This window comes from Apodemus sylvaticus, chromosome 9 (genome assembly GCF_947179515.1).
Source record: "Apodemus sylvaticus chromosome 9, mApoSyl1.1, whole genome shotgun sequence".
In the NCBI taxonomy this organism is placed as follows: Eukaryota; Metazoa; Chordata; class Mammalia; order Rodentia; family Muridae; genus Apodemus; species Apodemus sylvaticus.
In genome coordinates this window covers 72,781,927-72,807,699 of record NC_067480.1, presented here as the reverse complement: position 1 = coordinate 72,807,699, position 25,773 = coordinate 72,781,927, and the positions used below count along the sequence as shown (strand labels likewise).

Sequence of the window (25,773 nt, the reverse complement as noted above, 5' to 3'; positions counted from 1 at the left end):
GCGAAGAAATGAATGCCTCAGCTGCTAGACACTTCTGCGGAGTCAGCTGTTTATGGTTCTGTTAAGTCTGTCAAGGAATCAGTCTACCTCATTCCTCTCAGGTTCAATGTCTGAGCCTCCCTGGTTCCTCTGTTTAACCAACTCCTTTGCATCCCGTAGGCCCCCTTTCTCTGATTCGTTCCCTCAGAATTGTACTTTCCACTTCCGACACTGGCTCCTCAAGTTATAGTCCAAAGGCATCAACCAATGGTGGGGTGGGAGCATGCGCAGACGCGTTCCTTCCGTGCAAGGGTTGGTGTGCACACCCACACGGCGGGGTTACCTGCCCACCTCCCCATTTCGTTGTGCCATGTAAACCAACCACCCCACGTCGTTACCCTTCTCCTGGGGCCTCAACGATCTGCCCAGCTGGGGCAGCGTGGACTCGCACAAACCCATCCCGCCCTCAATGCCGGGGTACGCTGGGGCCCTGCCTCCACCCTGCATCGACCCCCCGCCCCCGGCTCCGCTCTACGTCACAAGGGACTCATTTTGCAAGATCCTCGGGATCCCCATAGTCCAGGGCACAGAGAAAAACGGAATCAAAGACCCGCCCCAGAAGAGCCGCGAAGCCACCCCACAGAGCTGGCCTCGGTTGCCATGGCAACGCGGCCTCCGCTCCCGCTTCTTGGATTCATTTGCGCTTGCGCATGAATACGGATTACGCGGCCATTTCCACTCTACCCAGGATGCTCCACGGTGCCTGCGTCATGACGTCACGACGGGCGTGACTGCACGCGAATTATCCGTGCTGTATAAATTGAGAACCCTGGGCGAAGGTGGCTTTATTTCTCTGAGGAGCTGGAAGAGGCAGGGCAGGTACAGCGGTAGCTCTCATCTCGGTGTGGCAGTTCTACTTCCGGGTCAGGCTGTAACGCATGCGCAGAGAGTTAGGTCTCTTTTTCGCTTCTTCCAGCGTTCTTGGAGATGTAAGAGTTTGGAAATCCAAAGCACAGGATCACACTAACGTGACAAGCAGGAAAGATTCCTTCCCTGGGGCCGAGGGACACAACGCAGACCATCCAGTCAGGCCGACAGGGAGCAGCTTGAGCAACGGCCATGGCGGCTCTAGTGAGTATGAATGAGGTGGGGATGGAGAAGTCGCAGAACAGACCCCGCGCCCTCTCCTCCCCTTACAGACCCCTGCTCTCTTGCAGGGCTCCAGCAGCCAGAATGTCACCGAGTACGTCGTTCGAGTCCCCAAGTAAGTCCCCGTCCACCCACACGCCAGAACCTCAGCCCTGCGTTCCCCTGCCACGCTGGCCCTGCTGCCCGGTCCAAGACACAGTAACAGTCTTACACCTTGGTAGTTAGTGTCAGGGTCGGTGACTTTGTCCTGCTTCAGACTGGCCATGCCAGACATGGTGGCTGCCTTTAATCTCAGCACTTGGGAAGCCGAAGCAAAAGAATCTCTGTGAGTTCGCAGTCAGCCAGGTCTATATAGTGAGTTCCAGGACAGCAAGGGCTACATAGTGAGGCCCTGTCTCAAAATAAAACAAAATTCCAAACTGGTCACAGGTGGTATGCAGCCTGTTTTCCGTGCCAAGTGCCACTTGATCTTGGGTGGGTATGTGTTAGGCAAGCACCCCACCACTAAGCCACACCCAGCCCCCTCTTTTTATTTTTATTCTTTTGGCTTTTTCGAGACAGGGTTTCTCTCTGTAGCCCTGGCTGCCATGGAACTCACTCTGTAGACCAGGCTGGCCTTGAACTCAGAAATCCACCTGCCTCTGCCTCCCAGAGTGCTAGGATTAAAGGCATGCACCACCACTGCCCTGCATTTTGCTTATTTTGAATACAGTAGTCTTACTGTGTGGCCTAGCTGGTTTGACCAGGCTGATTTTGAACTAAGATCTGTAAGACCCTTGCCTGCCTGTCCTTCTTTCTACATAGGGGTCCTTTGGTTCCTTTTTTCTTCAAGATTTAATTTATTGTTATCTATGTATGAATGCTTTGTCTGTGTGTATATCTATGTGCTGTGCGAGTGCCTGGTGTCCATGGGTCTTTATCTGATAGGGTTGCATGAGATGGATCTTGATTCCTTTAAAAAAGAAGAAAAAAACCTGAAAAACTGGAGCAGTGGTTCTCAACTTGCAGGTCACCTAAGACCATCAGAAAACACAGATATTACATTAGGATTTATAACTTACAGTTATAAACTAACAAAAATAATTTTATGGTTGGGTCACCACAGTATGAGGAACTGTATTGGAGGGTTAGAGCTTTGAGAACCATTGCTCTGGAGTCTGTTATGAGTTCCCAGAATTACAACCAAGGGTATAAATCATAGGTTTATTGAATGAATAATCAATAGATTGAATAGTTTTTTGCCCATTTCAGGAACACAGCCAAAAGATACAATATAATGGCTTTTAATGCAGCTGATAAAGTCAACTTTGCTACCTGGAACCAGGTAAGTGTGTAATACTGGGTGGCTGGGGCAGGGGCTTAACCCTGGGCTGGTGACTGTTAATGACTTTACTGAAACGGTACCCACACCTGTAGCCCCAGCAGACTTGTGATTCCAGCCATTTGGTGGCTGAGGCAGAAAGACAGAGTGTTTTACCAGCTTGTGCTACATAAATCCTATCTCCAAAGGAAAAGAAGAAAGAAAAAGCATGCCTGAGGATGTGGCTCAGTTGATTGGGCACTCATCTAGCAAAGAGGAGGCTGGTTGGACCGCCAGCACCATATATGCTGGCCAGATGGCACATACTGTTATCCCAGCATGGGAAAGGGGATAGAATCTCAAACTGAAGGCCATCCTTGGCTACATAGTGAAGCCCAGGGTACGCAGACCATATCTTAAAGAAGTAAAGTAGTTTTACAAGATGATTTAGACCTCACAAGCAGGCCACGGCATGTACAACCTCCACAAAAACAAATATATTCTAAAAGTTTGGGGGTTTGTTTTTAGGATAAAGCCAGCTGGCCATAGTGGCACACACATTTACTGCCAGTTCCTGGGTGGCAGAGTCAGTGGATCTCAGGCTGTCCACTAGTCTGGGTGCCATGTTAAAATGTCACTATCACCAGGCAGTGGTGGCACACGCTTTTAATCCCAGCACTTGGGAGGCAGAGACAGGTGGATTTCTGAGTTCTAGGCCAGCCTGGTCTACAGAATGAGTTCCAGGACAGCCAGGGCTACACAGAGAAACCTGTCTACAAAAAACCAAAAAAAAAAAAAAAAAAAAAAGTCGCTATCTCCAGATGGTCACTACACATCATTAGCCTCTGTACCTGTCTCCTGCTCTCGTGGAGCAGTCTATTTTACCATTGTTGTAAGTTCCACATTCCCTGTGGCCAGAGTCTTATGTGTGTGATGTTTATGTACATGTGGGCATACTGTGCATGTCAAGGCAGAGTTGACAGCAGGTGTCTTCCATAGTCACTCTGCACCATATTATCTCTGTGACATCTGTTGGGATACAGAGTTTGGAGATCAGAGAAGAGTTTGCAGGAGTCGGTTCTCACCTCCTGCGACGTGGGTCCTAGGGCTTGACCTCGAGCTCAGGCTTGGCAGCAAGCACTATCTCACAGCCTTTCTCCACTGTGCTCTGACTGAACCTGGGGCTTGCTGAGCTGTGAGCTCCAGAGAGCCTACTGTCTACCTCTCTGCTGGGCTCTCAGATGCACATGCCTTGCCCAGCTCTGTCTGTGGGTACTGGGGTCTGGGGTCCTGATCTGCATGCTTGCAATGCGGCAGCTACCTTACCCAGTGGACCCTTTCCACAGCCCTGTCCCTGGGCAGAGTGACACAGGGTGCTCACGTCCCTGGCTTTTACACTCATGGGGAGTCTGCTGAGAGCACGTGAAGCACGGCCTAGGAGTATTCCCGCTTCTCCTTCAGGCACGGCTGGAGCGGGATCTGAGCAACAAGAAGATCTACCAGGAGGAAGAGATGCCAGAGTCCGGAGCAGGCAGTGAATTCAACCGCAAGCTCAGGGAGGAGGCGCGCCGGAAGAAGTATGGCATCGTCCTGAAGGAGTTTCGGCCTGAGGACCAGCCTTGGCTACTCCGTGTCAATGGCAAATCAGGAAGGAAGTAAGTGGTGCTGATGGTGAAGAGGATCCAGCCCGTGTCCCTCACACATGCATACTTTGGAGGCATCTTGCTCGAGTCTGTAGCCAACAGGATGGTCGACCCAGTACCACCTCCCTTATCAAAGGAGGCAAATCAGCTGGACACTGTTGGCCTGGCTCAGCCGCCTGAGTGCGGCCTGGAGATAGGGCCTGACACTTGGGGTGACCCCATGGGAGAGGGTACTGCATTGCAGCAGCCTGAGTGCCGCCTGGAAAGAAGGCTTGACACTTGGGGTGACCCCATGAGAGAGGGTACTCCATTGCAAAGAGGGCGGAGTCTGATGGAGCCGGCGACAAGAGCTCTATGCCTACTAGACTCTATGGCTATTCAGTGACCAGTAGCTGGAGCCTGCATGGTGGAGGGCCCTCAGTGTGGGCCCTCGGTGGGTTATAGGCTGGGAGTGGGTACACAGTGCAATGTGGCCCAGAATCTGGTAGCAGCTGTGAGGATGGTGGCCACAAGGTGGCAGGGTGATGTTTGGGCTAAGGAGATGGTGGCCCATGCTCTTCTGTCCTAAGCATTCCTAGAGGAGCCCAAGTGGGAACTGTAGAGGGGTGGATGGAGTGCCGGCAGGCCCTGGGGGAGGGACCCTAACCTAACCTGGGTTCTCCACAGGTTCAAAGGCATAAAGAAAGGTGGAGTAACAGAGAACACAGCCTACTACATCTTCACACAGTGCGCCGACGGCGCCTTTGAGGCTTTCCCTGTACAGAACTGGTACAATTTCACACCGCTGGCCCGACACCGCACACTCACTGCTGAGGAAGCTGAGGAAGAGTGGGAGAGGTGAGCCGGCAGTGGCCCTTACAGTGGGTACGCCTCTACAGTGGGCACGCCTCTACAGTGGGCACGCCTCTACAGTGGGCATGCCCCAGAGCAAGGCTGCCCACCGGGAGCTGGTGGCTGGCTGCTCACTACGGGCTTGGCAGACCTGGCCTCCTTGAATCTTTGGGAGCCTTTGGGTCCCTGAGGATGGGACCTGTGTGTCCCTGAGGGCTTCAGGAATTTCCATGGCTTGCGGGGTTGCTCTGTGCTTGCCTGCATGTCTGCACCAGTTCTCAAGGGGCTGGGACTGGAATGTCGGGGAAAGCAGCTCCTTCCTTCCACTGTGCTTAGTCTGGTTGCAGGCATGCAGGGTGTGGTTCATGGACGGCTCCTGTCCGCCTTCTCTAAGTAATCCTCGACATAAATTAACTGGGGGGAGGGTAGTGTATGTGCACATCCATCACCTTAGCACACATATGGCAGAGGCAAGAGGATCAGGCATTCAGGTCCATCTCCTCCTGTAGTAAGTTTGAGGCCAGCTGTGGTTATACGAGATTTGGTTTCGAAACACCCCAGAACTTGCCAGATACAGTGGTATGTGCCCTTAATCTTAACACTTTGGTGTGCAGGCAACAGGATATCTGAGTTTGAGGGCTGGTAATATATTCCAAGTTCCATGCCAGCTAAAATCACACAATGAGATTTTTTTTTTCTCAAGACAGGGTTTCTCTGTGTAGCCCTGGCTGTTCTGGAACTCACTCCATAGACCAGGCTGGCCTCGAATTCAGAAATCCACCTGCCTCTGCCTCCCAAGTGCTGGGATTAAAGGCGTGCGCCACCACTGCCTGGCCGAGATCTGTTTTAGAAGGAATTTTAATTGGGCCAAGCCTGGTGGTGTACACCCTTATCCCCAGCACTCTAGGATGCAGTGGCATGAGGAACTCTGTGAGCTCAAGGCCAGCCTGGTCTTCATAGTGAGTTTCAAGACAACTAGGACAATAGAGAGAGATCCTATTACATACACACAAAACATCAACCAACGCCCCCCCCCAAAAAAAATAAACATAAAAAGTTATTTAGCTAACCAGTATGATGGCTGGATATGCCTGGAACAGGGCCTGAATTTGGAGGAACTAAGATGTGGGATTCCCAGAGGGCTCAGGTGCACAGAAGGCCATCTCGGGGCTCACCCTATATTGTTTCAAGATCTGGGGGTTTGAAATGGCCTGGGCTACATGCCCTGCCCCTTTCTCTTTCTGTGGCTTGTGGTGTGGCTCAGGTTATCTCCCCTGCAGGGTCTTCCTGCCTTAGGTTCCTTACAGTGTCTGTGCCTTGGGAGGTTATCCTGCCGTGCCATTGGCTCCTGTAAAGGGATGCCCATTAAGTGTCCCGGTTGTATCTTCTACCATCCTCCCTGCCCAAGGAGCTCTTTGCAGTACCTACTTCCCACCGCCCTCTGCTGCACCAAGTACCTAGTCACTTGTTCCATGTGCAGGAGGAACAAGGTCCTAAACCACTTCAGCATCATGCAGCAGCGGCGGCTCAAGGACCAGGACCAGGATGAAGATGAGGAGGAGAAGGAGAAGCGCAGTCGCAAGAAGCCTAGTGAGCTGCGCATTCATGACCTGGAGGATGACCTGGAAATGTCCTCCGATGCCAGCGACGCCAGTGGCGAAGACGGTGAGTGGGGACCCAAAGGTCTTACTTCAGAGAGAGGGTGAGTTAATGCCACTTGGGAAGCTCCGGACTCAGGAAGGGAATGGCGCCTTTACAAATTTACACAATTTGTTTAAATGTTCCCGTGGTGCTGTGCTGCAGGTCACATGGACTTGGTTGATGATAGGTATAGGGTTTTTGGTGACTGAATTGGCGGTATAGGTGGAGTGGGGTGAGGACAGTGGGCTGAGGTATAGTATAGGAAGGATAAGCCTCCTACTTTCTCTAAGAATTGGTTCAACCTGGGGTGCATTCTCCCTGTTAGGATATAACACATAGAAAGACTTGGTGTGCTTGCTGATCCCAGAACTCGGGTCTGAGGCAAGAGAATTCCAACCCTATCTTTAGAAAATGAAGGCTAAGCCAGATGGTGGTAGCACACATCTTTAATCCCAGCACTCGGGAGGGTGGCACTCTGTGAATTCAAGGTAGTCTACAGAACAAGTTCCAGGACAGCCAAAGACAGAGAAACCCTGTCTACAAGAAACAAAAACAAGCCAGGGGGTGGTGGCACACGCCTGTAATCCCAGCACTTGGGAGGCAGAGGCAGGCGGATTTCTGAGTTCGAGGCCAGCCTGGTCTACAGAGTGAGTTCCAGGACAGCCAGGGCTACACAGAGAAACCCTGTCTCGAAAAAAACAAAAACAAAAAACAAAACAAAACCAAAATATCCTCAAACCCCGTACAACACAACAACATGCATAGGGATTGGGAATGTAGACAGGGGTGCAGCTCTTGCCTAGAATCCCCTTTGGCTAACAGGGATCAAAACTCAGAAACTTGCATATAGATATTTACAGTTCATAACAGTGGCAATATTATAGTTGTGAAGTAGGAACAAAAAAATAATTTTATGGTTGGGGGTCACCACAACATGAAGAACTGTGATGGAGGGTCTCAGGGAGGCTGAGAGCCACTGGCCGAGGGTGCACTCTCTCCTCCACCTCTGTCCCTCCCTCGCTCGAGGTGCCGCTTATATTCATGTACTGTTTATACTGCAATTCAGCAGCTTGTAAGAATCCTCAGAAAGCTGGCTAATGGTGACACAGGCCTGTGACCCCAGCACTCAAGATGGCCGATGCAGGAGGACCGTTAACTCAGGGCAAGCCTGGACTACAAAGCAAGGCCTCAGAGTAGGAGGAATTCCATACGTGTGCTCTGTAGAGTTGAGCAGCTGCCGCCAGGATGACTTTGGGTGATCTCAGGTCTCTCTTAGTCAGGGTTACTATTGCCGTGAGGAGACACCGTGACCAAAGCCATGTGGGGAGGAGGGTTTATTTGGCTTCCACTTCTGCATCCTAGTACATCACTGAAGGAAACCAGGACAGGAAGTCCAACAGGGCAGGACCCTGGAGGCAGGAGCTGATGCAGAGGCCATGGAGGGTGCTGCTTACTGACACACTCCTCATGCTTGCACAGCCTGTTTTCTTATAGAACCCAGGACCACCAGCCCAGGGGTGGCCCCACCCACAGTGGGCTGGGCCCTCTCACATCAATCACTCATTAAGAAAATAACCTACAGGCTTGCCTACAGCCCGATCTTATGGTGGGGTTTTCTCAACTGAGGCTCTCTTCTCCCAGATGACTCTAACTTGTGTCAGGTTGACATAAAATTAACCAGGACAAAATCCTTGCTTTCTTTCCCATTTTCTCCTGGTGACTGTGAATCAGCTATGTGTCCCTATAGAGCCGCCTGCTCAGGTACTTTTTATAAAGGCTTGAGATGTTATGTGACCTGCTGTCTTTCCTGTCACTCCTTGAGTATAATGATGCAGGTGGCATTAGGTGTCAGGATTTTCTGGCTAGATGAGAATTGCTGCTCATGGGTGCAGCCCCTGCCTAGAATCCCAGTGAGAGGGGGTAGGGGAGTGGATTGGGTGCAGCCCCTGCCTAGAATCCCAGTGAGAGGGGTAGGGGAGTGGATTGGGTGCAGCCCCTGCCTAGAATCCCAGTGAGAGGGGTGGGGGAGTGGATTGGGTGCAGCCCCTGCCTAGAATCCCAGTGAGAGGGGTAGGGGAGTGGATTGGGTGCAGCCCCTGCCTAGAATCCCCCAGTGAGAGGGGGTGGGGGAGTGGATTGGGTGCAGCCCCTGCCTGGAATCCCAGTGAGAGGGGTGGGGGAGAGGATTGGGTGCAGCCCCTGCCCAGCAGTGAGCGAAGATCTGGGCTCATCCAGTCTGAGCCCCTCCTGTATCTTCCTTACACAGGCAGCAGAGCCTCCAAGGCTAAGAAAAAGGCCCCAGTGACCAAGGCAGGCAGGAAGAAGAAAAAGAAGAAGGGCTCAGATGATGAGGCTTTTGAGGACAGCGATGATGGAGACTTCGAGGGCCAGGAAGTAGACTACATGTCCGATGGCTCCAGGTAAGGCAGGGGCGAGGCAGGGGCGAGGTAGGGGTGAGGCAGGCCTATGGTCCCCCAACTTCACAGCCTGCCCTACTCTGCCCCACAGCAGCTCTCCGGATGAAACAGAAAGCAAGCCCAAAGTGCCCCAACAGGAGGATGGCCCCAAGGGTAGGTGCCGGCTGGGAGCAGGGGAGGGGGGCTGTGTGTGGCTCAGCAGCAGCTGCTGCTCACACCTGTGACCTGTGTCCCAGGTGTGGATGAGCAGAGTGAGAGCAGTGAGGAGAGCGAGGAGGACAAGCCCCCTGAGGAGGACAAGGAGGAGGAGGAAGAGAAGAAGGCCCCTACCCCGCAAGAGAAGAAACGCAGGAAAGGTGGGCGAGGCGTGCCAGGCTGGGGGTAATGATCTTGGGGTCCTCCTGTTCTCTGGACCTACCTGCTCTGGGTAGAGGGCCTCTGCTTATGACCTGTGTCTGTCCTATGCAGACAGCAGTGATGACTCAGACAGCTCAGAAGAGAGTGACATTGACAGTGAGACCTCCTCTGCGCTCTTCATGGCGGTAAGTCAGAGCCAGGGCTTGAGTAGGAGTGACTGTCTGAGCCTTCAGACTCACACCCCAATCTCTGCAGAAGAAGAAGACGCCCCCCAAAAGGGAGCGGAAGCCATCGGGGGGCAGTTCAAAAGGCACCAGCCGGCCAGGAACTCCCAGTACAGAAGCAGCAAGCACCTCTTCCACTCTGCGGGCCGCAGCCAGCAGGCTGGAGCAGGGTGAGTGCCCAGAAAGCCTGTCCCTGGGAAACAGCACCGCTGGCAGCCAGGTCCTTCTGCACACCCGTGTCCCCAATGTGGGCCCCACACTGACCCGACATTACTCTCTCCACCAGGGAAACGGACAAGTGAGACTCCAGCAGCCAAGCGTCTCCGGATGGATACAGGTCCCCAGAGCCTGTCCGGGAAGTCCACGCCCAGCAGCGGGTACGTTCAGACAGGAGTGAGACCATAAGTAGGATTGGGCCAAAGGGACTCTTGTATGACTCCAGCTTCCTCCCTTGCCCTCCCACAGTGATGTCCAGGTGACAGAGGATGCCGTGCGCCGCTACCTGACCCGCAAGCCCATGACCACAAAGGACCTGCTGAAGAAGTTCCAGACCAAGAAGACAGGGCTGAGCAGTGAGCAGACAGTGAATGTATTGGCGCAGATCCTCAAGCGCCTCAACCCTGAGCGCAAGATGATTGGTGATAAGATGCATTTCTCCCTCAAAGAGTGATCTAGTAAAGAGAGCAGGCCCAGAGTGCGAGTCGTTACTGCCACCCCTGCCCTCCTGGAGCCCTAAGGCATCTGAGGCTTTTTTTTTTTTGGTTTTTTTCCGAGACAGGGTTTCTCTGTGTAGCCCTGGCTGTCCTGGAACTCACTCTGTAGACCAGGCTGGCCTCAAAAACTCAGAAATCCGCCTGCCTCTGCCTTCCAAGTGCTGCATTCTTTTATATATATATGTATGTATGTATGTATATGTTAACCATTCCACTCGTTTACATCTCAAATGATATCCCATTTCCTGGTTACCCCTCCACCAACCCCTCCCTGCCCTTCCCCCTCCCCTTTGCCTGTATGAGGGTGCTCCCCATACACACCCACTCTCTCCCACTGCCCCAGCATCTCCCTGTGCTGGGGCATCAAACCTCCCTGGGACAAAGGGCCTCCCCTCCCATTGCTGTCAGGAAAGGCCATTCTCTGCTACATATGTATCTGGATCCAAAGATTCCCTCCAGGTCCACTCCTAGACTCTGGGAGAACTGGGTGGTCAGGCCAGCTGATGTCGTTCTTCCGATGGGGTTGCAGTTCCCCTCCGCCCCTCCAGTCCTTCCAGCAGCTCCCCGCAGGTTCCCCGAGCTCAGCCTGATGGTAGGCTCCCAGATTCCACATCTGCAGTGACAGTGTTGGCTCTGCTGTCTGCAGATGTGATGGGGCCCCAGGTAGGGCAGTCCCGATTGGCCCTTCCATTGTTGTCCGTGTTCTTCCTTTGGACAGGAACATTTCTGGGTTAAAAAGAGATCCCCCAAAATGGGGAGGGGGCATCCCTCAACCTTCTACTGGAGGTGGTCGCAACAAGCTCTGTCTCCCCCTTCTCTGTGTTTTGGCTAAAGTCAACCATGATAGGTCCTGGGAGCCTCATGTTTCGCCAATATCTGGGATCCTCCAGTAGCTATCCCCAGTTTCTTATCCACCCTGCTACATATTTTTGTTTGATTTCCCAACCCTCAATACCTCTCTCGCATCCCCAGTTCCTGATACTGCCACCCTTCTGAGCCTCTGTTATAGGATATAGCCTTCCTGCCCACTGAGCTCAATCCACAGCCAGGACTTGTCCCCTGTGCAGTCTTCACTGGCCACACCCATAGCCCCTCATTGGGGGATTCTAGGCAGGCAGAGGCTTCTATTCCTGACCACACCCGAAGCCCCTCACTGGAGGGTATTCCTGAGCCGCCACACCCTAGTCCCTATCTTGGACTAACGTGTTGTGTGGATTTATGGTGGCATGCATTTGGAAATGCTCAGTTTCCAACAGTCCTTCAGGAATGCAGGCTTGGGATTGTTGCAGTGCAGGTGATGAAATGTTGGGACTCAGACCTACTCCATCCCTAGTTCTCTCCTGCTGGTGGACAAGTGCTGGTGCTCCCACCTCCATCTCTGCTTCGGGATTACAGTCATGTGCCACTGGCATGCAAGACTCTTACTTTGTCTTTTGAGAAAGTCTTGCAATATAGCCTAGGCTAGCCTGGAACTCATTTCCCAAATGCTAGGATGACAGTCATGTTCCCAGGCCACTTTTACTGTGCAGTTCTCAGTTTGGGTGTTTCCCTGATGGATGTCTGCGATCCAGCCTATTCTTGGTGTTGGCACCTAGATGCTGTTTTCCACTTCCAAGTGACATTCCCAGGGTCCCCCTTATCTCCTGACAGGCCCAGCGATATATCTTATCCAGGCCAGCCTGGCGTTGCTTGGGGAGAGGAGAGTGCTTTACATTCTTGGGGAGTGACAGGGCTGATTGGTACTTGGCCTCAGCTGCTACCTTGAAAGCTGGAACCTGAGCAGCTAGGGTAAAGTGAGCGCTTCCTCCCACTGACAGCTGGACGCCAGTGCAAACTAAGTCCCACCACCCCTTGTGGGCTGGGGATGCCTGAGAAAGGGAGCTAGTCTTTAGGAAGGTCCGTACCCACTGAATGTCCCTGCCCAGCTGTCTGCTGGCCCTTGGGGCCTGGGTCTAAGGTGTCATCCACCCTAGGACAGACAGGGTGCACCTGTGTTTAAGGGCAGAGTCTTAGCCGGGCGGTGGTGGCGCATGCCTGTAATCCCAGCACTCTGGGAGGCAGAGGCAGGCGGATTTCTGAGTTCGAGGCCAACCTGGTCTACAGAGTGAGCTCCAGGACAGCCAGGACTATACAGAAAAACCCTGTCTCAAAAAAACAAAACAAACAAACAAACAAAAAAAAACAAGGGCAGAGCCTTGCCTTCAAGGGAACCTAATTCAAGTGACTTTTTTTTTTTTAAGATTTCTTTCTTTTCTTCCTTCCTTCCTTCCTTCCTTCCTTCCTTCCTTCCTTCCTTCCTTCCTTCCTTTCGTACACTGTAGCTGTCTTCAGACACTCCAGAAGAGGGTGTCAGATCTCATCACAGATGGTTGTGAGCCACCATGTGATGGCTGGGATTTGAACTCAGGACCTTCAGCAAGCAGTCAGTGCTTTTAACCACTGAACCACCTCTCCAGCTCAAAAGTGACTCTTGAAAGCTGTTTCTTTTTCTTTTAGAGAAAGGGTCTCAATAGCTCAGGCTGGCCTTGAACTGTGATCTTCCTTCCTCGGCCTCCCCAGTGCCGAGATGACAGGCATGCACCATTGTGTTCATGCCATGCTTTAGATGGAGCCCACGGCTGCTTTGTGGTGCTCAGCAAGCCTACAAACTCGGCTCCAAGCCATGCGTCTTTTTAAAAAGATATTCTGTGTGTCTTGTGCAACATGTGCATGCCATCACATGCGTGTTGTGGTCAGAGGACAACTTTGGAGAGTCACTTCTCTCCTACCATGTGGATTCTGCATTTCACACTTGGGTTGGCTTTTACCTTGCAGCAATCCCGCCCTGGCTTCCTGAGCACGGGGGCTACCCACATGCACCGCCATGCCCAGCATCAGTTCTATCCCTTTGTCTCTAAAGTTCTTGGTCCGTTGGTGCCCATATTCACTTGCTGAGTCTCCTGGATTCAGAAGTTTGCAGAACCTGTGCCTTTCTGGAAATGATTTGTTGCTGCCTCCTCCTGGTCTCTGATACTCCCAAGCCAAGACTGGTTGTAACTATGGCTTCACGGGTTGGCCTTCCAAGAATGGGAGTCCCAGCCCTTGGCTATCCCCTAGCCTCTCCCTTTTCCTGTTTTGATGCTGGCTCAGCCAAGCCCGGAGACAGCAGCCTGATGTCTTAATCCTGGTTGAGGCTGAGATGGACACCAGCCCACTGACTCCCATCTGCCATGTGCCCTCCCAGTCCCTATTGGCACCACATGGCCCACACTTCAGTATGAGACCTTAACGGGCCTCCTCCCAGCCTCCCTGTACTTCCACTGACAGCAGGTGGGGTGGGGTCATGGGTTGGTAGCCAGCTCTGGACTTGCTTCTGGCTGACGTTGTGACACTCATAAATCAGGGGCATCAGAGTGTCAGAAATGGGTCTATGGAATGTCTGGGTGGGTGAGCCATCATCTTAGGGATGAGGATGTGGGGAAAAGGTGGGTGGGACCCCCATGGCTTCCCTGGACGTGGTGCTGGCAGTGATTTTAAGCCCCAGGACAGGCAGGAAATAAATTCAGGGCACCAAGGTCCCTCTGCATCCAGGGACCTGCTGTCATAATGGCTGCAGGAAGACTTCGGATCATGTGTCTGCTGCTCCTGTCCTTGCACCTGGGCCTTGGCTGGGTCCTTGATCTTCAAGGGGCTCCTGTGGCAAATGAGCTCTCATCTGGGAAGATGGCAGAGACTGGAGGGCCCTGGAAGGTCCATCAGGGTAAGGATTCCTGGGGTCTCCTGACTCCCTAGCTCTGCTCAAAGCCCTCGCTTTGCCTCACAGTCCCATTGTACCTTGCTCTAGGTAACAACCGTATCCGCCTTCCAAGAGCCTTGGCGGGTTCATGCCGGCTGTGGAGTCTGACCCTATCAGTGGCTGAGCTGGGCCTGGGCTATGCCTCAGAGGAGAAGGTCATCTTCCGATACTGTGCTGGCAGCTGTCCCCAAGAGGCCCGTACCCAGCACAGTCTGGTACTGGCCCGGCTTCGAGGGCAGGGTCGAGCCCACGGCCGACCCTGCTGCCAGCCCACCAGCTATGCTGATGTGACCTTCCTTGATGACCATCACCATTGGCGGCAGCTGCCTCAGGTCTCAGCTGCAGCTTGTGGCTGTGGTGGCTGAAGGAGGCCAGTCTGGTGTCTCAGAATCACAAGCATGAGACAGACTGGGCTCAGGTGACATTATTAGAAATTTGCATAGATAAAGATAAGAAGGGAAGAGACCTGGGTTTTTTGTTTCTTTGCTAGTTTGCTATTTTATCAGCAGTGAATGCAATAAATGATATTCTCATGGCCCAAGAGTGTGTGTGATGGTGTGCACCCTGGCAGCCACCATGCTATGTGAATCCTGAGACCCTGATCATGTCTTAAGGGCCCCAGCCCTGGCAGACAGTAATTTGAAGATCCCATGATAGCACTTTTCCCACTTTATTCACAACTCCAGAGTATGTGTGGAGAGGTCAGCAGGCTGGAGGCGGTGCTTCTGGCCTTCCTGGCCCCATCCCCTCAGGGAGGGAGCGGCAAATCACTGAGATACGTCGGCCCCGGGGAACCCGGTGCTCCCCAAAAAAGGATTCTTCATCTCTAAGGATCTCATGGGAGAAGTCATATCGGGCTGAACCCCTGCAAGAAGAGAGAAGCTGAGTGGGTGGATGAGGGAAGTCTGTTTCTTCAGCATTTCTATATTTTTTCTGAGTGGTGGTAGTGGTATCCTCTGCAGTGAGAGCAGAAACAAGAGCTGTTGTTGGCCTCGTCTGGGGACTCTAGGCTCTGTCGTACCTTAGGATATAGAGAGAACCTGGCTCCAGCAGCAGTTCCAGCCACTGCTCAGGGTTCTGTGTATGGACCAGCTTCATAACACTTGGAGACAACAGGGACAGGCCAGCAATGGTAGATCCACAGAACTGGAAAAGGAGTGTGGTGTGTTGGGGGTGAGGCTTAGTTCTGCCCTCCTGCCCACTGAGAGCCAGCTGGGAGTCCTGACGGAATGCCCTCTGCCCACCTTGACACTGTCAACGTGAGGCTTGATGTAGCCCCGATGTTCCAGGTCCAAAACGTGGACTGGGGACAGCAGGGTCTGTTCAGGACCAAAGGCAGCCGCCCGGACCCGACGCAGGATGGCCTGGCTTGCATCAGACCAGCAGGATTTCTCTGTCTCCCTGAAGCCGTGGATGGCCTGTACAGAGAGCTCAAGTCATGACTGGGAACTCCCAGGCCAGGAAGAGGCACGGAGGGGTGCAGTACAGGGCAGGCAGGTTTCCCGCTTTAGCTCTGTCAGTGAGGTTTCAGCCACGCACCCGGTCTTCATCTTTCAATTCCCAGTAGTCCCTGGTGCTGGCCACCCTAATATTGAGTATCTTAGTCTCCAGTCTCAACTTGATCCCACTCCAGTCCCTAGTGAAACTCCCAACTTCTGGGACTCCTCGCAAGTCTATTTCTAATCTTGTAATCAATGCCCACTGAGTTCCAGAACCTCATGTCTGAAGTGACATCGTTGTCCTCATTACCCACTCCTTGGTGCCCACCAAAACCCTCCCTTCTGATTCCAGCCCAGCCCCACACCACAGTCCCTACTCTTAGTAAAGCCCACCAGTGATCTGCCCGCATCTGTAATACTGCACTGCTCTATCCCCCTGAGTTCAGCGTTGCCAGTTCACCTTCTCCAGCTCTGGTCTCCCCGCCCCCCTTCCCCCGGCTCTAAGTACCATCCACGACCCGGCAGCGGCAGGTCTTCCCCTGGACTCAGCTCTGGCATCAAGATCAGCCTTGTTCCCATAAGACGTCCTGATCAACTGTCACTCCCGGAGCTGTCCAACACCCGCCACGTCCCACACCAGAGAAATTGGTCGCATGCAGCAGTCGGAGCCCGTGTCACCTGAACCTACATCGGGCACTGCCCAAAACACACCGTCCCCAACCTAGCCAAGCAAGTCTCTCTCTTCACTCAGCCCCTCCGAGGACCCCGCCCCCTCACTATGTCCCTGTGGGCGTTCCCGTAGCTCGCCGCTCCGCCCACTCACCGCGTCCCAGTGGTCGTACTCGTAGCGCCGGCGCCGCAACTGGGGTTCCAGTTCGCGTGTTAGCGTGTCCTCCTCCTCCTGGCTCAGGAAGCCCGGATGCACCACGGCCTCGTCACGCAGGCGGCTCAGCACGGCAGAGTCCGAGCCGCGCACCCAGCCGCACCCAGAAAGCAACCGCATCGCTAGCCTCCTGCTGCCGGCCATCTTCAGGGATACACGGCACAAGGCTGAGCCACACCCCCACAAGCCATTGGCTGACACTATGCCACGCCCACCAGCTATTGACGCGCGCTGCCCTACCCTATTGGACACTCACATCCTATTAGCTGTGCTCTAAATCAGTCTACTGTTCCACCTCTCGGCCCTAGGTACTGAGGAGCGGAACAAGAGCGAACAGAGGCTCAGGGTCACGTGGGGTCAAAGCTAAAGTTAGAAGTTCAACCAACCTGGCGCAAGCCTATCTCCGGTCAAACAGCACACCCTGGTGGAGAAAGGATAACTCCAAGGTCAGCCCTTGAGTTTGAGGCTAGCCTGAATGTCAGATGTTGTCCACAAAATTAGACATTCAAACAAATAAGACCAAATAATACTACTCCCACCTCAAATGTTGTGAGTTAAAATTTAAAAGTCTACTTCCTTCCACACCACCCTAATAAACTGGGCCTAGGAAAATGGCGAAACACTTGCTAGGAGGCATGATGGCTTTGGTTTGACCTCCAAGATCCCCACCTCCACCAGAACCCCCCAGCTGGAAAAAGTAACTCCTGCACTTGTGATCCTGACCCCCACAGGGTCATGTGGCACCTGCCTCCATCTCATAAACTGGTCCAATTCCCTTTTTAGTGACATCTACATATCTGATCCTCTGCTTCCATTTTTAGTAAAACTCCATAAAAAATTTCCTGACGTTCTCTCTGGCTTCAGCTGGCTTTTGGAGCTCACAACAAAATGCCAGGATTTTGTCACCTGGTGAGTCACCAGTGCCAGATCTCATGGGTCTGAGAACCAATTCAAATTTGGTGGTAGATTCTGGTAGACCCACCACCCTAACTCTTAACTCTCTAGGGGCAGAGTCCCGGCTCAGCAGGTAAGAATGTGCTCTTAAGTTCCAGCACCCACAGGGAGCCCCAGGGGACCCAACACCCTCTCCTGACCATGGGTACTGCACTCACATGCACAGACCCACACATAAAAACAAATGCATAAAACCATCTTTCTACCGGCTGACTTGGGGGTAGTATATAGCTTAAGTCTGCTGACAGCTGGAGTGGTGGCACACCTTTAATCCTAGCACTCAGGAGGCAGAGGCAGGTGGACCTGAGTCTGAGGCTAGGTTGGTTTACAGAGCTAGTTCCAGGAAAGTCAGGGTTTGCTGACTGAAGAAGTGTCAAGGTGAAAGAGGCCTTCTGTCTTGGAGAAGTGATGGAAGGCGCTTTAGACATGGGACAAAGACCACAAAGATTTAATTTACAATCAGTGTCGCAGGCAGTCTGCCCTGCTCTGAGGGCAACCTCAATCCACATCTCCAGGGGCTGTTTTTGGGGTCCAGCAGAGGGAATCTCAGTCTGGTCTCCGCACTCCCGGAGAGGACGACAGGCCCTAGGTGCCTGCCGGGGCAGGGGGATCCTTCGGTGTGGCAGTCTCCTTCTGCACCAGCTCTGGCTCATCCTCCCCGTCCTGAGGCGGGTGGACCAAGACCTTGTCCAAGATGCCAAACTCTTGGGCCTCCATGGGGCTCATGTAGCGGTCCCTCTCCATGGCCGACTCTAGGGAAAGCGGGATATGTGGATAAGAGTAGAGACCTGGGATGTTTCCCCTAAATTCCTTGGTTGAAGCCCCTACCAGTCGTGAGATGATTTATGGAGTTGGGAGGGACCCCTACCTTGGGAAAAAAAGAAAGCCATCGAGAAGCGAAAGTAGAAGGGCTACAAACCAAGATCATGTCTTAAAATTTAAAAAAAAAAAAAAAAAAAAAAAAAAAAAAAAAAAAAAAAGAAGCCGGGCGGCAGTGGCACACACCTTTGATCCCAGCACTTGAGAGACAGAGGCAGGCGGATTTCTGAGTTTGAGGCCAGCCTGGTCTACAGAGTTGAATTCCAGGACAGCCAGGGCTACACAGAGAAACCCTGTCTCGAAAAACAAAAATAAAAAAACAAAACAAAAAACAAAACAAAGAGGAGTTCTGCTGCTGGTTGAGCACTTTCCTAACCAACAGAGCCTGGGTTTCACACCTAGGACCACCTGCAATTCCAGGAAAGCAAAGGCATAGGAGCCATTAGCATCAGGACTTGATAGCAACACAGAAATGTCGCCTTCGAGGCCCTGGCTGTTCCTGACCATCCCGCTCCGAGGCCTGAGATACATATTCCTAGCATGTTAGCTTCCAGCCCATGAGGTTTTGTTCCAGCTCTCCAAGTTACATAAGATACACGCTTACTCTGACAATCCTTCCCCACGGGGCTTGAGAACTTCTCTGTGACTCAGTCTCCCCCATAGTAAAAAACTGTATTTTTGGGTTTTTTGTTTGTTTGTTTTTTCCCCAGACAGAATCACATGCAGCCCTGGGCTGGCCTCAAAAGGATGACCTTCAACTCCTGATTTTTCTGCCTGTGCTTGCCTAGTGCTGGGATGAGAGGTCTGAATCACTATGCCACACTGAACCACGTGGTAGAAGAGACTTACCTCCTGAACACTGTCCCCTCAACTTTACATGTCACGGCATTCACATGAGCATTCACACACCAAGGTCACGTGGTGCTATGCTGAATCTTAGACTGAACATATGTGACCAGCAACAAGATATATCAAAGAATGGCTTGGTGGGAAGAGGGGTCTGCCACCAAGTCTACGACCTCAAGTTCAATCACTGCTCTTTACAAGGTGTCAATAGAGAGTGGTGTTTACAAACTGTCCTCTGACTTCCACACGACTGTGGCAGGCACACGCTCTCCAAATCAACTATTTTAAAGATGAAATGTGGGGCTGGAGAGATGGCTCAGCGGTTAAGAGCACTGGCTGCTTTTGTCTTCCAGAGCTCCTGAGTTCAATTCACAGCAACCACATGGTGACTCACAACCGTCTGTTATGTTGGATCCGATGCCCTCTTCTGCTGTGTCTGAAGACAGCTACAGTGTACTCATAAATAAAATAAATCTTAGAAAAAAAAAAGACGGGCACCAGGGATGTGGCCCTTGCTACCTTCTCCCTATCCAAGGCACAGGGCAGCTGAGCACACTTCTGCAACTGAGACTGAAACCCAAAATATTCTCTAGCCCAGTCTACATTCATGATTCTCTACCTCTGCCTCCCAGCGCTGGGGTGACAGGGAGGTGCTAACACACCCAGCCTGCAACGTTGATCTGAAGGGCTCAGAACTGGAGCTTTTAACTGAAGGGAATTCTGCCTAATACGCTAGGGACTTTTATTTTGTGATTCTGCTGGGGACAGAGAAACCATGTCCGGCCAGGGATGTTTCTCCAGAGCTAGAGTTGGCTCAGTGGTTAAGAGGACCCAGACATGATTCCCAGCACCACTGTGCCTCACAATCATCTGTAACTTCAAGGGGACTCCATGCCCTCCTTACCTCCACAGGCATTTCACGCAGGCACGCACGCGACAGACACAGACACACAGACACACATACGCACGCACCACTTACAGACATATAGGCTAGAAAAACACCCCCACACATATAAGAAAATAAATGAATCAGAAAGGTTAAAAAAAAAGTATCCTTATAGCACACCCCTAGTCCTCACTGGGGAATTTCAGACTGGGGCTCCAGCCCTGACCACGGCCCCAGCCCCTCACTGGGAAAGGGCTCGTTCTAGGCAGGAGCTCTGCCAAGCCACAGGGCCTCAAGCACAGAGCATCTGTGGGTCAGGGATTCCACTCCTTCATGACCCAGCGTGAGCACGTTATTGTGTCTAGTTCTGACGGTCCGGGGGAAGCCCTGCTTTGGGACAACGCTGATGGACCAGTGTGTGCGGTGTGAGGTTGGGTGCTCACCGATCACCTGAAGGCTTTGCTTGGTGTGTTTGGCATAGATGTTGTACAGCTGCTTTTTCAGCTTCATGATTTCCTCGGCCTGGATGGCGATGTCTGTGGCTTGGCCCTGAGGAGCAGGAAGTAGAGGAAGATGAAACCCAGAGCTGGAGGAGCCTCTCATGAGACACTAGTGAGGGAGCCATCCCTGTGTGTCAGACCTTCTGCTTCTGAGTGTTATCTTCTTCCCACTGAACTATTTTTATTTTAGTTTAACTTAGTTTTGTGATAGGCTCTCTTTATATAACTCTGGCTGTCCAGAAACTCACTATGAAGTCCAGGTTGCCCTGAAACTCACAGATCCGCCTGTCTCTGCCTCTGCCCCCCAAGGACTGGGATTAAAGGCATGTATCACCACACTTGGCTCTATTTTTGTTTTTATCCTTTCTGGTGTTGGAAACGGAACTCAGGGCCTTGCTTCTGCTTGGCAAGCACTCTACTCCTGAAGAGAACCTCCCCAGCCATGCTTTTAATCCCAGCACTTAGGAGGCAGAGGCAAGCGGATTTCTAAGTTCGAGACCAGCCTGGTCTATAGAGTGAGTTCCAGGACAGACAGGGCCACACAGAGAAACCCCATCTCAGAAAAAAAAAAAAAGAAGAAGGAGGAGGAGGAGGAAGAAGGAGGAGGAAGGAGGAGGAAGGAGGAAGAAGGAGGGAGGAAGAGGAAGAGGAGGAGGAGGAGAAGGAGGAGGAGGAAACACTTACCTCAAAGCAGTGGCAGCAGGATCTCAGTGGGTTAGAGGCCAGCCTGGTCTACACAGTGACCTACAGCACAGCTGAGGCTACATGACCCTGTCTCCAACAAACCAACAAAAAGCAGTGGCACTCCTGTTGTGGCTCCCACTACACGGGCCCACAGAACGTGTACTCACCCTGGCTCCTCCAGAGGGCTGGTGGATCATGATTCTGGAATTGGGCAGCGAGTGGCGCATGCCCGGGCTGCCGGCAGCGAGCAGCAGAGAGCCCATGCTCGCGGCCTGCCCCACACACCACGTGCAGATGGGGTTCAGAATGTACTGCATTGTGTCGTAGATGGCCAGGCCTGCAGTCACCACGCCGCCTGTGGGCAGTGGAGCAGGTTAAGGCCCAGGTCTCACCCCAGTACCCTCCCACAAGCCAAAAGGGCAAATGTTGTTAGGTGAGGGTCTCTCCTTCAGAGTCAGCTACCTGTACACGTGGCAACACACAGAATTAAATAAAAGGAATCGAAAGGCTGTTAGCCACCTCTCAGCTGCGCATCAACATGTAGGGCTAACAACTGCCCACTCTCTGAGGCACACTGGCCCAGTGCAAATCCAAGGTGCGCATTCTTATTCACCACATGAAACTTTGATGAGAAGACAGATGGTGCCTAACTGACAGTCGGCCAAGTGTCCAGTCAATGCAACCACCCGTCCTTGGGCAGCTGACAAGTATTATCCAGTGATAGTGCTCTCCACCAAGCCTGACAAACTAAACTCAATTCCCAGGACCCAGGAGATGGGGAAGAGGCCACATCATGTGGACCCACATCACAGACAACCCACAGGTTGTCCTCTGACTACACACACACACACACACACACACACACACACACACACACACACACGGTGGTGGCATGCACCCACCCATCCATGCACACATAAATAAATGTAACCTTAATATTTTTCTTAAACATGAACTATTTCTGCAGAGTACGGCAGTTCAGCTAAGACGAGCACCCAAGGAGGGAGGACTGCAGAATCTGGCAAAGGCAGGGAATCTGGGCTATGGAGCGAAACTCTGTCTCAAAATGGTTTTTTGGGTTTTTTTTTTTTTTTTAATTTGGTTACTCTCAAAGCAAGGGAGACTGCTCAGTTGGTATAAAATGTCTGCTCCACAAATATGTAGACCCAAGTTCAGATCCCCAGCACCCACAAAGTAGGCATGGCGGCGCATGCCTGTAACCCCAGCCAGGGAGGTGGAGGCAGAAGGACCTTGGGCTCACTGATGGTCTAGGCTATTGTCCTTGGAAAGTTCCAGGCCACTGAGAGACCCTCTTAGAGTGATCTGAATTAATTTGTTTTGTTTTGCTGAGACAGGATTTCACTCTGCGGTCCCGGGCTGTCCCAGAACTTACTTTGTAAACTAAGCTGTCCTCAGACTTAAGAGATCTACCTGCCTCCCAAGTACTGAGATTAAGGTGTTCACTACCACCACATAACAAAAAAATCCTAAATTTCTTTCTTGTTTTTTGAGATAGGGTTTCCCTGTATAGCTCTGGCTATTTTATAATTCACCATTTAGACCACCCTGGCCTCAAACTAAGAGATCCGCCTGCCTTTGTCTCCCAAGGGCAGGAATTAAATGTGTGCACTACCACACCTGCTTTGTGCGATTTTAAACCTTAGATTCTGCAGAAGGTTGCACCTCTTCCCAAGGGGCGATCTCTGACCCCACCACTAGGCTGCTCCGGCCTACCTGGGCTGTTGATGTACATATGGATGGGTTTCTTGTTGCTTTCAGACTGTAAGAACAACAGCTGAGCGATGACCAGACTGGCCACGCTGTCATCAATCTGCAAGTGGGGAGAGCAGAGGTCTCCTCAGGTTGGAGGTGGAACGGATAGAGAGGCTCAAGGAGCAGAGGCCCTGGGTGTCTAGCACAGGAGGAGATGGGTCAAGAAGCCCCAGATAGAGGAAGACCTTAAGTTGAGGACAGGGCTGGGATAGAGTGCTCTCCTAGCAGGGGCAAGGCCCCGGGTTTAAGCACTGCCCTAAACCTGATCTGTTTTAGGCACCCTCATCCCTGCCTCAAATGTCCTGTCAGTTACATAGAGAGTCCAAGGCCAGCCTGGGGTCCTGTCTCAGAAGACCAAAGAATAAAACGAAACAAAGAATCGCTGGCAACAGCAGGCTATGGTAATAACGTACATTTTACACCCCAACATTTGGGAAACTAAGGCAGGACGATGGAAAGGTGGGGGCTAGCCTGGACTACAAAGCAAGAATTTTGCTCAAATAGAAAAAAAAAAATGTTTAAAGCCAGAGACTAGAGCCTAGGGTTTAGGAGGTCACCACGGATTAAGGGCGAAGAGGGGAGCACATGACACAGAGCTTGACAAGGGAGAAATGTTGGGAGACAGCAAGGCGTCCCGGGGTAGGACCTGGGTCGCTCACCGGGCCCATGACGCACACGATGCGTTCCCGCAACAGCCTCGAGTATATGTCATAAGCGCGCTCGCCTCGACCCTTCGTGGGAAAAGAAGAGGTGAAAGGTCAGCGTCCCTTGCACGCCGACCGACTACAAGCCTCTGCGCCATGTCCCCATCAGGTCCCCGTACCGTCTGCTCCACCACTATGGGGATGAGCGGGAAAGCTCGCGTCGCAGTCCCATGCAGGCTCCTCCGCAGGAGTGAGCCTCTCCCAGCAGTCCATATCGGGGAGAAACGCACGGCGAGGCGAAACAAGAGAGCGTGGCATCCGCCCACAGCCACTCGGGCCTCCCCCAGCAGCGCTCTGGGCCACATGCCGCCGCGCAACCCGGCTTGGCTTCCGGAACTACAACACCCGGCGTGCTTTGCGGGAGTCGCTGGCTCGTCCACTTCCGAGAACGGAATAGGCGGAACTGAAGAAGGCGGGAGTGAGCCTGTGGGTGGGGGTCCTCGTTGGAGGTAGGCATTCGAATGAATAAGCAAAGCTCGTGTCTCAGTCCCATGAAGGTTCTCGGACGAGGCTGCGCTGTTCCCGATGCCCACGCGGGAAGCTCACGAAGGGGTGAGAAGAGGCTTAGGCGAGACACCAGCGCGCCACCATCGTTCCCGCAATCCTCCACGTGCTGTCCTGTAACCAATCGGTCTTCAAGAACTACATTTCCCAGCTGCTTTGCGCCCGTGACTCCCTCGTATAGGCTCGCTAGAGAAAGGGGGCGAGTGCTGTCTCTGGGACCGGATATTAACCAGAAGTAGAGACCAGGACTCGCTGGGGGATTTACTGAAAACTGGAGCTTAGGGAGTTGTGAACACTGAGATTGGAGAGGAGGCCTGGATCTTACCAGAAGTACCGGACCTTCACTACACCTGGACTCGTTTTCAGAGGGTGTCCCGCTTTCTAGAAACGTTCCTTTATTGTTCCCATTCTAAAACTTAGGCGGTAGCTGGACAGTTCCTACTGTCCATGTGCAAGGTACTATACCTTGAGAAATACTTTGCCCGCCATCTCGATCTGTCGTCCTAAGACCAAGATTCCTTGAGCGCCCTCAACCGCCATACCTGCCTCGCCTGTGCCTACGTTGCTTCCTTACGCAGCGGCTGGAGGCCCTTGGCAGCGGTGAAACTGAGTCACTGAACTGGCGACATCATAGCTTTCTGTCAATCACCTCTGCACTCATCTTTGTCTTCCTTGCAACTCTAGCAGCCACACTTTACCACGTGTCACTCCCCTCTGCCCTGTGCTAGGCTCTTTTACAACACACCTATAATCAGGCTGAGACATCACGCTTTGCTACCACCGCAGGCACATTCTGGAACTTTCTCAATTGTCACTGATGTAAGCATTACTTAAAGCAGTCGCTGTGTTCCCTGAGGAAAATACACTTGCATAACTGGAGACTTGTATCTTTAAAATTGCACAAAGGCCAGAAATGAGCATCAGAAGCCAGAGGTGTGTCTCCCCAGCGCTCTCCATATATCGCAGGCTCTTGCAGTTACTCCTGGTTGCCCACCATTAATCAGATGACAAGACTCAGTTGCTGAAGACATCAGTCACTTTGGTTATGGGACATGCAGAAACCAAACTGGAATGGACTTGGAGATTTCCTCTCAGCTGATTCTATTTCATAGTACCAGGAGGTGACATTTGGTTTATTGGGGAGAAAAGACATCAGTGGTCTTATCCACGTGTGGACCTTGAGTGTTGCATCTCCAGGTGGTGGCAAGATGTAGCTGCCGGTGCATTAGTGGCATGTGAACCATGGGGTGACCAGCAGCCTTTTGGGTGGACTCAAGGTTGCTTTGCAGGAGGGAGCCATGCGCAGTGCTATAACCTGTCTAGAGTCCACACTCAGAGGTTACACGCCAAGGAGAGAAACTTGCCTTTTGTCTCTATGCTGAATGGTTGTGCTGTGAAACTGCCTTCTGAATATTTATTTATATCCACAGATTGCTGCTCTGGGCCCTCATCAGGGACGCTTCGCTTTGCAGCAGGAAGCAGGGAATTCAGAGGCTCACAAGTCAGAATGCAGAGAAAGAACTGGCTTCGTGTGCTTGCCCTAAGAGGGGCAAGAGATGTGAAAGGTTGTCTAGTGGACGTCGTGTGGCCACCACACTTGTGACCTCACAGCAGCTATGGCTGCCTAGACAAGATCAACCCAGTGAGATCAGTCAGTGTCCCAGCAGACAGCAGTTCCTGGACTCCATGGGTTACAGAGAGAGGACATGAAGGTGGGAGGAGGCTGTTCCAGGAGTGTCGGCAGATACAGCA

At 52.4% G+C, this 25,773-nt stretch overlaps 4 protein-coding genes across 7 annotated transcripts; 2 read left to right on the top strand and 2 right to left on the bottom strand.

Moving 5' to 3' along the window:
• The first annotated feature begins 749 nt into the window (after positions 1 to 749).
• On the top strand, positions 750 to 10,235 carry Gtf2f1 (general transcription factor IIF subunit 1). 4 transcript variants are annotated; one of them, XM_052193307.1, is made up of 14 exons: positions 750 to 858; positions 956 to 1,110; positions 1,197 to 1,243; positions 2,380 to 2,452; positions 3,890 to 4,083; positions 4,738 to 4,908; positions 6,383 to 6,567; positions 8,810 to 8,963; positions 9,052 to 9,113; positions 9,197 to 9,316; positions 9,429 to 9,502; positions 9,573 to 9,711; positions 9,828 to 9,918; positions 10,007 to 10,235. In XM_052193307.1, the coding sequence occupies exons 2-14, from the start codon at positions 1,099 to 1,101 to the stop codon at positions 10,209 to 10,211; spliced, it is 1,527 nt and encodes a 508-aa protein (XP_052049267.1). In that variant the 5' UTR covers positions 750 to 858; positions 956 to 1,098; the 3' UTR covers positions 10,212 to 10,235. The 4 variants fall into 4 exon arrangements, with proteins under 4 accessions (XP_052049267.1, XP_052049266.1, XP_052049263.1 ...); XM_052193306.1 differs by having other exon boundaries at positions 1,179 to 1,243; positions 9,055 to 9,113; XM_052193303.1 differs by having other exon boundaries at positions 1,179 to 1,243.
• Positions 10,236 to 10,325: 90 nt separating this feature from the next.
• Pspn (persephin) lies at positions 10,326 to 14,563 on the top strand. The gene is made up of 2 exons (XM_052192519.1): positions 10,326 to 13,993; positions 14,078 to 14,563. Exons 1-2 carry the CDS (start codon positions 13,840 to 13,842, stop codon positions 14,392 to 14,394), a joined length of 471 nt encoding a protein of 156 aa, XP_052048479.1. The 5' UTR covers positions 10,326 to 13,839; the 3' UTR covers positions 14,395 to 14,563.
• Positions 14,564 to 14,680: 117 nt separating this feature from the next.
• On the bottom strand, positions 14,681 to 16,539 carry Alkbh7 (alkB homolog 7). Its single transcript, XM_052192517.1, has 4 exons — positions 16,292 to 16,539; positions 15,274 to 15,447; positions 15,051 to 15,175; positions 14,681 to 14,894 (listed from the first exon to the last, which is right to left on the bottom strand). Exons 1-4 carry the CDS (start codon positions 16,493 to 16,495, stop codon positions 14,732 to 14,734), a joined length of 666 nt encoding a protein of 221 aa, XP_052048477.1. The 5' UTR covers positions 16,496 to 16,539; the 3' UTR covers positions 14,681 to 14,731.
• A 1,198-nt stretch (positions 16,540 to 17,737) lies between these two features.
• Clpp (caseinolytic mitochondrial matrix peptidase proteolytic subunit) lies at positions 17,738 to 24,105 on the bottom strand. The gene is made up of 6 exons (XM_052192516.1): positions 23,637 to 24,105; positions 23,473 to 23,544; positions 22,775 to 22,871; positions 21,208 to 21,395; positions 20,300 to 20,405; positions 17,738 to 18,057 (listed from the first exon to the last, which is right to left on the bottom strand). Exons 1-6 carry the CDS (start codon positions 23,820 to 23,822, stop codon positions 17,891 to 17,893), a joined length of 816 nt encoding a protein of 271 aa, XP_052048476.1. The 5' UTR covers positions 23,823 to 24,105; the 3' UTR covers positions 17,738 to 17,890.
• Between the last annotated feature and the right edge of the window lie 1,668 nt (positions 24,106 to 25,773).

Coding starts and splice junctions, on each gene's coding strand:
- Gtf2f1 (XM_052193303.1), top strand. Junction 9,114..9,196: donor ACAGGAGGATGGCCCCAAGG/GTAGGTGCCGGC, acceptor CCTGTGTCCCAG/GTGTGGATGAGCAGAGTGAG. Junction 9,503..9,572: donor CCTCTGCGCTCTTCATGGCG/GTAAGTCAGAGC, acceptor CAATCTCTGCAG/AAGAAGAAGACGCCCCCCAA.
- Pspn (XM_052192519.1), top strand. CDS start 13,840: ATGGCTGCAGGAAGACTTCGGATCATGTGTCTGCTGCTCCTGTCCTTG. Junction 13,994..14,077: donor GCCCTGGAAGGTCCATCAGG/GTAAGGATTCCT, acceptor ACCTTGCTCTAG/GTAACAACCGTATCCGCCTT.
- Alkbh7 (XM_052192517.1), bottom strand. CDS start 16,495: ATGGCCGGCAGCAGGAGGCTAGCGATGCGGTTGCTTTCTGGGTGCGGC. Junction 15,448..16,291: donor AGTACGACCACTGGGACGCG/GTGAGTGGGCGG, acceptor CTCTCTGTACAG/GCCATCCACGGCTTCAGGGA. Junction 15,176..15,273: donor CTCACGTTGACAGTGTCAAG/GTGGGCAGAGGG, acceptor CTCCTTTTCCAG/TTCTGTGGATCTACCATTGC.
- Clpp (XM_052192516.1), bottom strand. CDS start 23,822: ATGTGGCCCAGAGCGCTGCTGGGGGAGGCCCGAGTGGCTGTGGGCGGA. Junction 23,545..23,636: donor CCATAGTGGTGGAGCAGACG/GTACGGGGACCT, acceptor TTTCCCACGAAG/GGTCGAGGCGAGCGCGCTTA. Junction 21,396..22,774: donor TATGTACATCAACAGCCCAG/GTAGGCCGGAGC, acceptor CACTGCCCACAG/GCGGCGTGGTGACTGCAGGC.